The following is a 12,022-nucleotide window of genomic DNA, read 5'->3' as shown; positions in this document are numbered from 1 at the left end:
CCTACTGGTTATTGTAGATGTTAGTGCCTGAACGGTATGTTCTCTGGTGAAAGCATTTCACAGAAAGATGCAGCAAAAAAATTTGGGGTAAGGCTCATCTTTTTGCTCTGCAAAATCAGGTCCATGATTTGGGCTTCTGAGCTCTACAGTAAGATTAAAAAATAAAGTCATTAGTTTCAACTTAGGTCCTGCACATGGTTGGGTGGGGAAACATGAGCAATGCACGAAGGAATGTACAGAGGATGAGTGAGAAACAAAAACAGACCAAGAACAGGAGGGAAGACAAAAGGCTGTATTACCAAAGGGGATTTAAAACTCTTCAGTTATGACTTGTCTGCCACTGACACTTGAGCTATTGGCACGTACTTTTCTATTATGAGCCAATCTACTGTACACACACATAAAAAAAAAAAACAAAAACAAAAAAACAAAACCAAAAAAAAAAAGCCTGTTTGGTGAGAATTTGACAAGAATTAATCATATGGTCACAAAGGCCCAGTGCAGTTAATCATGATGCTGTCAGCTTTGAAAATAGACACAAAGCTATGGGTCACAGCAAAAGTTACACAAGTGTCCCTACAGGATTTTTGCTTTTCAAGAAATTACTCCCTTCTTACTTTTAGAAGCTCATAGGCAGATTTTCTGATGGCTGAACCTTCTACCTTGGAAATGAAGGAAATAATTTCCTTAACAAACACTTCATGGTGAAAAGTAATTACGGTTCTAAGACTAATTCTGTAATGCTAATTCTTAACAAACAAAAAAAAAAGAATTCACCTGCATCCTACACTTGTATTAAGAGACAATCTAGAAAAAAAGGCACTTGAAGATATGATCAATATGCTGTCTCCCTCTGAAAAATGAGAAGACTAGCCACATAACGTGAAGGACCAGGAGTATTAACATTACGGAAGGAAATGGGAAAAATAAAATTTCAGTGTCCAAAACTTATGGCAAAGAAAAGCAGTGCTTGAAGCATCAGAGTCAAACCAAAGCGCTTTTTTACTGTGCAGTGCTTTGCTGACAGGAGTATCCTACTTGGAAAAATAACATATCACAGACAGGATGAAGACAACGACCAAAAAGTCTATCTCGTACAGTCTCAGCCTGAATATGAAAGAGCTGACTCAGCAAAGGCTAGTCTTGTTGCATGTGGAGTATATATTTAAGTCAATGAGATGCTGCCAAGTACTTCAGTGCTTTACTGACCAGCACAGGGTGATAAACGCAGAAGTCCTGGACTGAAGAAATAAGGAATATAGCAGAGGAGCTATGTTTGTGTAAGAAGGGCACTGACAGCAGCATTGCAAAACCAAAACTGCTCAAGCAAATACAAAAAGCAGATAGGACTTTTGGCATGTCATGGACTGGAAAGAAGCAGGGAACATTTTCATGGCCAGGCCACTAAGTTAGTCCTGCCATTGCAAAGCAGGGAAAAAAAGCAAAACAAGACAAAAATCAAAAAAACAACCCAAACCCTAAACTTCTTTGGATGAAATTAAACACAAATCACTAGGGGAATTAAATTCTTACTTTACAGCAAGCCGATTTTGCTCAGCAGTGAGTTCCTCAGCTTGTCGTCCTATTCCTAGAGAGAAAGAAAAGTCACATTAGATCTTTCCAAAAGCCAAACAGTGAAAGTTCTCCCCAAAGCCCTATGTTTGCATCTCACAGACAACTTTCTAAAGCCATAAGTGTCAAGATTTCTTCGTCGCAGGCAGTTGTAATACAGCTCAATTCCTAACTTACAGGTCAAGCGTACTCATGCACTACCCTACCTCTTTACCCACTTCCTTACCTCATTCTCCCTTGCTACACTTTCAAGAAGAGCAACCACAGTATTCCCACACGCACAATGCAACTGGCAATGCCATCAACTGACAGGGACCCCCAGCATCTTCTCCTAACAGTCCTGGGCTGGAAAAAACCCCTCTGTTCCCAGCAGCTGCCGGCTCATTTAAGCACCAGCTTCCCGCTGGCTCCTCGGTGAGAAATGGAGCATTTCACAGCAGGAGGAGCGGGCGATGGAAGAGAAATGGGCTCTCAGGGAACAGAAGCTCCACTGGTGTGAACGAGCAGCCTGGTTGCTTGCTGCTGGAGCAAGCCTAAATACACACACATCAGTAATAATCTGGAATTGTACAAGGTCCAGACTGGAAAGGCGACCTCCTGTTGAGTGCACGAGACCTTTGGGGCCAGAGGTAGAGCACAGACTCGTTGTCCCAGGAAATCTATGGAAAAATCTTGTATGATGGCCAGTGCGTAAACAGGTGTTGCTCGAAGCAAATATCTCAAAACCCTCACTCTGCAGCTTTAGCCGCGTGTACTGTGAGCAATCCCACAGGCTTCAGCAGAACAACTCACCGTGGGATCAGTCACGGCACCTGATGCTGAGCATGCATATCTACAGCTTCACAAGATTGGGGCCTCGGCATCAATTAACACTACTGTTCTAACCGTACTGGCCACAATTATCGATACACACACACACACATAACACCCATTTCCTAAAAAGACTGCTGATAAGCTGCTCATTTCCATTCTCTTTCTGCTATTTCAGTTTGTAAATACTGGGAGGGGGCGAGTTCCAGGGAAAGAATTAAGCAGTTAATTACTTAAAGGGCTGGGTATATTGTTTGTCTCCTTCCATTTATGGGCAGCCGCGTTAAATTTTTACAAATAGAAATTTGTCGCTGATGCTTGAACTGCAAGCTGCCTCCATTTGATCAGCTGCTCCGTATACGGATGTTCACAACGCAATGAGCCTTCTCCACCATCATTAATCTGCAGGATTTCTGGTTTGCTTAAAATGCTCCTGCCTCTGCTGTTATCTTTTCCTTTCTGCCTGTTCGTTTACCTTCAATATTCTAGGTGTGCACCTAGGCTGCACACCACTGCGGCACGCAGCGACACCTGAGCTGGCTGGCTTAAATAACAGAAGCAGAGAAGCCCCAGTAACATGAATGTCAACAAGGTCAATTAGCCAAGCTTCAAGCTGCACCCATTATAGCCAGCTAAAAGCGTTAGACCCACTTGTGTAAACCTGGCTTGCGAACAACGCCGGGCCCTGCAGTCTGTGGTGTGGCCGTCACCTAAATCGTACATCAGAACAACTCTATAGCAGGCTACTTATTCAGTCATCTACAGCTTGGACCATCAGAAATTCATACTGCAACACCAGTAGACATGGGCACTAACGGTACTGATGACAATTGACCTTTCTAGCCTTTGCACTGTACTAGACACAGCCATTTTACTGGGAAATAATAGCGTTCTTTGTCACAGCACAGCACAAGACTGAAGCCAATGTTATTTTGCTCGCAACTGTGCTTCTCCCCGCATTGGGAAAAAGCTATTGAATTCCATCTCTCACAACTGACGGAGTATATTATCACTGAATGTATCAGTGATAGCATGTTTGTGCTACATTAACATTAATGACTGAACCTATGTATCAAACACAACTCTTGATCTTCGAGAATCAAGAAGAGCTTTCAGAGAGCTTAATGGAGATGCACTGTAGCATCCGAACGGCAGATACCGGTACTAGCTAAAATCCAAACTGCACCCAAAGGGGAAAACAAACTGCAAAGACAGTTTGATTCTAGAGGACTGATCAAAACTTGAAGTTTCTCTTTTTCCTCCACAAAGCATTTTTCTTCTTCGTTTGGAGCAACTCGCTGAACTACATTCATCCACTCCGTAACTCAACCACAGAATGCACTGGAATAAAAAGGTTGTCTTCAGGACATGGGAAGAGATGCCTTTTCTTACCGTCGTGTAACTGGCATGCAAGCGTTGTGATCTTCTGTGTAATTATCATCAGCGGACTATAACAAAGACAGAAACAACAGTTACATGTCTTGTAATACAAATTATTCCCAACTTTCTTCCTGAATGCCTTTATCTCTTTAAAGGGCATCACTGTCTCATCAACAAGTGGAAAACATCCAATTAAAACTGAAGGAGGAACTCAGGCATAAGACAATCGCCCGGGTTCAAAACAAGCCCACAGTAACTTGCACTGGAATTTTTAATTGCTAAGTGCACACAAAGCCTTATTTTATATCTCCCCACCCTACAGCAGTGCAAATTGTAATTCAGAAGAAATGGCACCACGAGGAAATACCAGCTTCTGCGCTCCACGGGGCTTCCTTTCAGGCAACGACCAAATTCCAGCCCCATACAACGCAACGCTAGAACCCACCAACGCCGCTGTAACACAACTCTGGCTCTTCTTACTGTTACTCTCCTATTGTCTGTCTCCTCAGTGCCCTAAAAAACCGCCGACTCTGCAGATACACATGCTTATTTCCCCACGTGAATAGCTCTATCAATTAGGACTGTGTGCAAATACCAACGTAGCTGTCAGCACGGCAGTTTCCCACTTGCTTCTTGGCCGTGCAACTGCCTCCTGGACAGCCTGTCCAAGATGTGTGGTCCAACTGGGAGCGTTTGGGCATCCGGGGATCTGGAGCCTCCCAAAAATACGAGCCAGCTCTACCTGAGCCACGCTTACAGGCTCCAACCACCCAGCAGCTTTGGGGCCAACCAAACAAGCAGCGTAGAAATATGTTCAGTGAAAGAAAAAACCTGGAGGGTTTGTTTTAGTTTGAGCACTGTATTTTCTCCACCAATTTCTCAAGCTAAAAAAACCCCAAAACCCCCCAAAACCCAAAAGTTACATTCAGTGATATCTCTATCTAAAACAACATTCAAATATTCATGTTCTGCAGAGATTTTAAAGAGATTTTGAATCATTTCTCGACTAAACCAACCTACTGGTTATAATCCAATGTAAACCCAATGGCTAAGATAAATCGTTTGCCATCTGATTATCTCACCATGATAAATCAAACAGATTTTCAAGATAACTCATATGCTAAGCATGGTGAACACAAGAATACTGGAAAAAGACAGAAAAAGACATTCTTTCATCATAAGAGGTCCTTTTTTTAAAAAAAATAAAATACTAAATATGGCTGATCTTTTTCAAGAGGCCACATGTAATTCTGCATGGCTGGAGTAATTTGCATTTTCTACCCAAAACCACAGAACATGCAACATCAGCCAATTTCTTAATCAGAAACTATTTTTATCGTTTCAGCAACCTCTACGTATCAGTAAAAAAGCTTGCACATAAAATCCAGAACAAGTTTAAATATACACAGATCTGGAATACAACTGTAACCCAAGGGTTTGTACAGTAGCTCTCCTTCGGTCACCTACAGCACAGATTGCAGCTAAGGAACGGATGAATTCAGCAATGACTTTTCACCTCCAATATTGTGAAACAGTCATTCTAATTTTTATTTCAATTTATCCTTCAAGAAAAGTTGTTTGTAAACTGTTTTCACCATTATCTTCAACATCCTGTTTCTCAAAGTAGATTTTCCCATTCAGATAAAATTTAGCCTTGCTTTCAAAGATATATAAATCCCAATCCTCTAAGCATACAAAAAAGTAGATTTTTTTCTTAATCCTCAAGAGAGGCAGAGGCCGTCAGTAAACCAGCAGTTCTACTGCAATAAACACAGATTTTTATTTTGTCAGCACTTAACCTTTTAGCTTTACAGATGAACACTAACACTTGTTTCAAATCAGTTCAATTTGTTGCCTGTGTTTCTTACAGCAAGCACTTTATGCCAATATTGAAGTGCGTAACTTTAAACCTCAGGCTCAGAGCCAAAACCATATGCTTTTAAGTGCCTAAATTTAGACATTTGTCTTAGAAAATTGGGCCCCCCACTGTAAGCCAGTAAGAACCAGAATGCAAACAATCCTGATGTGCTGATGAACTGAGGGAAGCAGAAGTGCAGCCTGCACTAAAGCCACCCAACGTATAAATGCAGAGAAGAGAGAGGTTTCCTTCGTCTATATCAGGAATTCATCCCCTCATTGACGGCAGAACAGGTCAGCCTTTCATGCACTTTAATCGGAACAGACGGATGGTCCACCTTCCTCAAATCCCAACTCCAGAGGAGACAAGCGAGCCCAAAAGTGATGCTGCTGAGACCCTGGGTGGGAGGGAGACCCACAAAGTGCACCGGAGATACCTTCAGTTCTCTCTCCTGCCACCATCGTAGTACACATCTACATATCTCTTCTACACCTACTTGGGAAGTCGGAAATCTGCCGTATAGTGGCAATGGGATGACACCCTCTAAATCTTTCACAAGACCACTATCAGATATCATTAAACGTTTCACACAAAGGGTAAGCAAGGTTTCAGGACACCAGGGAGCATCTTCCTCCTCCCTCACCCATCTACCATTCCCCCGCTGACTCAGTCTCGCTGGGGGACCAAGCCTTTGCTGTAGGAAAGGGGAGAGCACAACAAAACAACAGCAGTACCGGAGCTCTCCCTTCTTCTGGCATCTTTTTGGGGTGTGGAGGCCCCCCACCTTCTGCACACCCACACCTCTCCCACTCCTCCCTGGGGACTCGCCAATCTCACCTCATCGCACATACACACGCAGAGCAAGGCTAAGACCGGTTTTGTTTCTTCAGAATGAAAAATAGCCCTTTCCCCAATATTTGCAGAGCAATGCATGAGGATGCAAGTCTTGAAACAATATTAAAAGTTAGATGAGAAAAAAATACATTTAATTTAGGGGGGAAAAAAGTAGTATCATCCTTTCCTAAATACACATGTGAGTTTCAATTATTAAAACTTGGCAATACCAGAGTATGGAATTGTCATTTCTATTCAGCTTTTCACGCAAGCTCTCATTTTAAACAGTAATAAAACATTGAGTAAATTAATACATAAAATACAGCATCATATCATACAGTCAGCTATTTCCAACATGATAATATTTCAAACCTTAGACTCTACTGGAAAAAGTCAGTAGTGCTACGAACAAGAAGGGGAGTTAACAAAACTACAGAACTTCCAATAACCTTTCTTTCTCACAAATTTTGAGAACGAGGTTATTGGAGCGGGGTAAATTATTAGGTTGAATTTAAAAAGAAAATCTACCTACTAAACTTGCATTTACCGATGAAGCATGAAGACCTACCCCTAGGAAGGAGGCATTTGAAACAAAACACATTTAAGAAGCCTAAACAACTTGACCTCCATCATATTTGAATACCTTCCAACACTTTGTAGCCACGTACAGAGTGGTGATTCCACATCCTCTCCTCTTCACCTATCCTATTAAGCACTACAGTTACAAACTAGCACAGAAACATGAAATTCAATTTAATTTACACGTGGTGTGACTTTCCTCCCCCTCCTTGTTTTATATACTGGCTAAGAGCTTCATCTCAGGTTGTAGTTGCATTGTACCTCCTACGCATAGTGGGAGGTACACAGCGGCCAACCATAGTGGTCAATTTTCAATTGGAAAAAAAAAAAAAATCATCAAGAAATCATCCCAGGAAGTCAGTATGAAATAGGAAATTTCAAGAAATAAAAAAGAACTCAAAACTGTCTTTACCTTACGTTAGACCCCTTGAAAAATAACACAAGACAAAGATGCAACAGTTTACAGAGAACGCTCAACAGAGGGTTTTACCCCCTAAATAACCTTCCAAACGAAAATACCCGTTAATGTCATTTTTTAAACATGGCTTGCCCCAACGTAATAAATTTGCCCAGAAGCACAGGCCAGTGGAACTAAAGACGTCAGCACGGGTCGCAGACTGCTGTGGGGATCCTTCCAGTATCACAGGCTGGCTTCTGCTCCGAGCAAGCTTCGATGCTTACGAGAGAGAAGACTTTTATCAAGCAGAGCCTCCCTGACCTTAGGTAATCCCGCGGAGAAGTCTGGCACACGCGCGTGCTAGAAATAGTTTCCACTGACCTGATTTCACTAAAGAGAGGAGGTGGAGTCAAAAGGCTCATTGCGGACCAGACTCCAAAACAGCAAACATTTATTTTGGGTTTCTCTCTTTAGCCCCTGAAGCCACGACGAGAAGTTCACGCCGTCACGCTCCGCTACGACGTGAACCGTGCCACCGAGGGGATCACCAAGGCAGAGATGCCACAACAGCTTCACCGCCAGCGGGCTCGGACTTCTGCTTTCGACAGCAAAATGAAGAAGTGCTGAAGCACACAGAGGAAAAATACTTTGCTAAACACACTCTCGTCTCCAAAGCAACTTCCAATTTGCTTCATGTGGTGTTGTTTTTTTTGCTGAAAGCTCCCAAAGAACGTTTCTTATGCCTTCGTGATAGAAGCATTTCACTTAAAAGAATATTTACTTCTGGTGATGCAGTAGATGTGTGGATCTCTCTAGTAGTGACTGCCTGCTTGAATTTCGGCTAATTCCCACATCGTGGCTCTTGCAAGGCTTCTGTGGAAGCAACGGTAAGTGATCTCAGCGCAGATTCAAGTGGTCAAATGCCCAGCGGAGCACAGAAAACCGACCGACCTCCCCTTAACTCATCCTGCACCCGTCTTGCCAGAACTGCCCCCGGGGACTTGCTGCCGACCAAAGTTACCCACAGCTGCTGGGACGCACATGGCAACAACCTATTGCACCTCATACAGTTAAAAGACAAGAAAATAAAAATAACCAACTGAACTCACAGGACCAGTTAGTATTTCTGCCTTGTGCTTTAATCCGGTAACAGAGTACATCTACGTTTCCAATAGCAAATGTATTTCTCTTGTAAAAAACGGTTATTGTACCTTTGTTCCTTTCTTTTGTGGTTGATACGAAGCCACTGAGAGGGGAAAAACCAGCAACAAAGCACTAACCATCCGACAAAATTTCACTGCCTGAAGTGACACTTGTTATGAAAGTGTCCGCTACACGGCTTTTCGAGAGGGCTCCCTCAATGACTATCCGTTTCAAAGCGGTTTGCCGAGAATGCTGCCGCCCTTCTGCACTTGGGATGGAGCAAACACATAAAGATGTTCTTTTTTGGTGTTCTTCCTTCTTTATGTCCTTCCTCCTTCTGGAGAACGATGCCCACCAAAACATTGATGTACGAGGTACGGATTTGATACCTGTAGGGGTGAAAACTGCTCCAGTCTCCCTGATAAGCCAGCTCTGGTCTCTCTAAGGCCAACAGAAGATTGAAAGCAATGCCAGCATGTGTGGCGATTTTCACAAACTGAGTTTCTTTTCGGTAAGGAATGGCACCAAGAAACTCATGTATGCACGATCATTCCCCGACATTCACCAAATGAGCTGCAATATTAGAAAATTTTGCTCAGACACTGCAGGAGTTCAAAGAGGAAACCAAAAAGCTCTACGGTTTTAAGTAAAGGATTAAAGCAGATGTAACTTCACAGGGATGAGGAGCTCCTCTGAATTCCATCCAGATGATCACATGCATATGGCATTTGTTCCTGTAGCTTGCTAGATTGAAACCATATCTCTTACTAGTTTGTAAAAATCTCAATTTAAGATCCCTTGATTTATTTCAAACTAATTTCTCCCTAAAGCCGTAATATTACTATACTCAGTCTGAGTCTGTGATACAAAGAAAAAAACCCCAAACTGTATGTTAGTATTATCATTTTTATAAAGTTGTATAGAAACCAGGCAACTTACCAGCATAATCCTCTTAGCATAAAGAAGAAATAAGAGAGAGAAAAAGAGAGAGAAAGAGTTAGGATTTAGTTTTCCTAGGTACAATGTACAAATGCCGTGGCAAACCAGGCAAAATAAAATATGCATGTTTCTCTCAAAGACTGATTTGAATTAAGGGGGAGGCACAGCATTCAGTTATTGTACAATTAGTGTTCAAAAATGAATAGTTTTCTTTGAGAAAGTAGTCAAGAGAAAATTCCTAAACTATGTCACCACATTTTTGTGATATAATATAAATGAAAGAACCTTGATAAAATATATATACACTTTTTAAAAAGAAATTAAAAGTGTAGCAAACTGGAACTGGTTTTCATTAAAATCTGGCATGTGGTTTAAAAAAAATAGAGTTTTCACCTAAGTACTATGCAATACATGAAAAACTCTTAAATCAAGAAATTGCTGCAAGCAGCCTGAGTATAGTTTGGATTGTGGGGGTCAGTGACCCAACCTACCCTCTGTATGAGTTAGAAGAATTAACTCGTCACTAGTAGGAAACAAGGTTCCTTACTTCTTAACCTTGAAGTGACAAGTCACAGTTTGATCTTCCATTTTCCAGTTTACTTAGGACATGACCCAAAAGTTACCTTGTTCTCTCCATCTCTAACATGCTGTGTTCTCAAAATGGGGTGACTCCAAACCAAGAGCACAACCAACTCTTACCAAAGAACCAAAACAAATATATTTGCAAGCACACGTCAAAAGGGTTACGCGTGCAAGCTGATAAGTGTACAAAGCAGGTCAAGAAACCAAACGAGGTATGCCAGGTTGCAGCACCGACACTGGGAAATGCTCATTTAACATCTGGCTCGTCACGTTGGGGAGCTGCCATTGGAAAGCTGATGGCATTAGAACTGGTTACCTGCCTATTTGATGGGGATTAAAACCTCCTCCTGGCAATCAGACATCACCAGAGACTTGCGGGACACTTAGACCTTAAATACAAGTCAGCAGATGACAGGCTTCTTGTTCCCTCTTAAAGATTCCCTTAAATCTAGCGTTTTGCCTTCTGAATGTGTATCCCCAGCTATGCTCGCCTAAAAGGGTGGGAGGCTGGAGGGAGATGGGCATCGCTCCACGAATTCTGTCTTGGTTGTTTCTGAAGTCCTGAGGGAGAACTTTAAGGCCACCCTTCCAGCCAGGAGCCTGTTTGAACGTTTCCCCATCACCACATGCAACAGATGTGGAACCATCAAACCTGGGAGAAGGAGCAGGAGGAGGTTCAGTTGCTGCTCATTAGTGCTAAAGCTGTGCTCAGGGAGTACATTTTGTCTCTCCGGGTCACCACATCTGTTTAGGTATGTGCATAAAGTGAGCACGTATTATTTACAGCTGGGGAAAACAGGTTTTAAGACAGATTTACGAGGCTGAACTGGGTTTCAGCACTTTGGATTGTATGTTTTTATTAATACCACTACAATATTTTTATTTATTCTTAGTTTTTAAAATATACCATGGAGACATAGTTCATATCCATACCACATTTTTCAGTTGTTTACTACTCGGCAGTTTTATGTTTGACTGAAGTTTAGGAATTGGTTTATATCTTGAAGCATCAGGACAAAATCAAATATCAGGGTAAGTCCAGGTATTATTCTTTCAGTACCATTATTATCCTCAAGTTCATCATTAGGTAAGAGTAGTTCCTTTTTCATCAAGAGAGCAGAAAAAGCTACCTAGTCTATAACATAAATGACCATCATTCCTCTTTTTCCACCCCCAGTCCCAGCTGGATTTTTATTCAATGTCTTCAGAGACAGACAGCTAATATGCCTCACCATGCACTTCTGAACGTGCTGTTCAGAAAAGCAGGCTCTCTTGCCTTTCTCTGTCTCATACACAGACAGAACTACAGCATTCCAACCCCATTTATAGGCTTCTGGGTATGCCGTGCTCTTTCAGGACATGCTTTTGTGTATTAGAAGAACCGCAGAAAAAATTATAGAATGAAATTTCTCTAAATGTATGATTTCCATTTCCGCCCCGTTCCTCTAATAAAAAAACCCTCAAAAGTCTCAACTTTCCCCCCACCCTCTGAAATTTAATTAAATCCTTAAACCCACCACCTCACACAGAGACACACGCACACAAACAGCAAAAATCTTCCGTTTCCTACTTTATGCCTATAAGACGACAAAGGCTTGGAAGAGGCATCCAGAACTTACTGTGCCAGTTTAAAGACATTTTTCACAGTATATTACTAATCACTCTGTATTCAGACGTTCAATTAAACAAGAGGAATACAGATTAGTACATTGTTTTTAAATCATGCAAAAGCATACCCTCCTCCCATAAACAAAATATATAGGGCCAGCTGTCTGTATTTTTCCAAAGCACCTTCTACTGCTTCGGCGAAACCAGAGACTACAGTATATATGAAAAACACTGTTCCATAAAAAGTTGTGCTTGCGCAGGCACAACCTGCCCCTCTGAGAGAACCCGTAAGACCGATGCTGAGAAAGCTGATCTTGTGT

General features: G+C 41.9%; 1 protein-coding gene across 1 annotated transcript in view; it reads right to left on the bottom strand.

Moving 5' to 3' along the window:
- MBOAT1 (membrane bound O-acyltransferase domain containing 1) overlaps nucleotides 1-12,022 on the bottom strand; it is a gene marked incomplete at its 5' end in the record, with an annotated part of 30,690 nt that overhangs the window by 13,941 nt on the left and 4,727 nt on the right. Inside the window, 2 exons of the mRNA XM_009700704.1 lie at nucleotides 1,534-1,588; nucleotides 3,775-3,830. Coding sequence (XP_009699006.1) covers nucleotides 1,534-1,588; nucleotides 3,775-3,830 — 111 coding nt within the window. The remainder of the gene's footprint in view (nucleotides 1-1,533; nucleotides 1,589-3,774; nucleotides 3,831-12,022) is intronic.

The sequence above is a fragment of the Cariama cristata genome, unplaced genomic scaffold (assembly GCF_000690535.1).
Source record: "Cariama cristata isolate BGI_N322 unplaced genomic scaffold, ASM69053v1 scaffold7675, whole genome shotgun sequence".
Lineage (NCBI taxonomy): Eukaryota > Metazoa > Chordata > Aves > Cariamiformes > Cariamidae > Cariama > Cariama cristata.
Note: the sequence above shows the minus strand (reverse complement) of the source record. Positions and strands in the feature narration are given on the sequence as shown.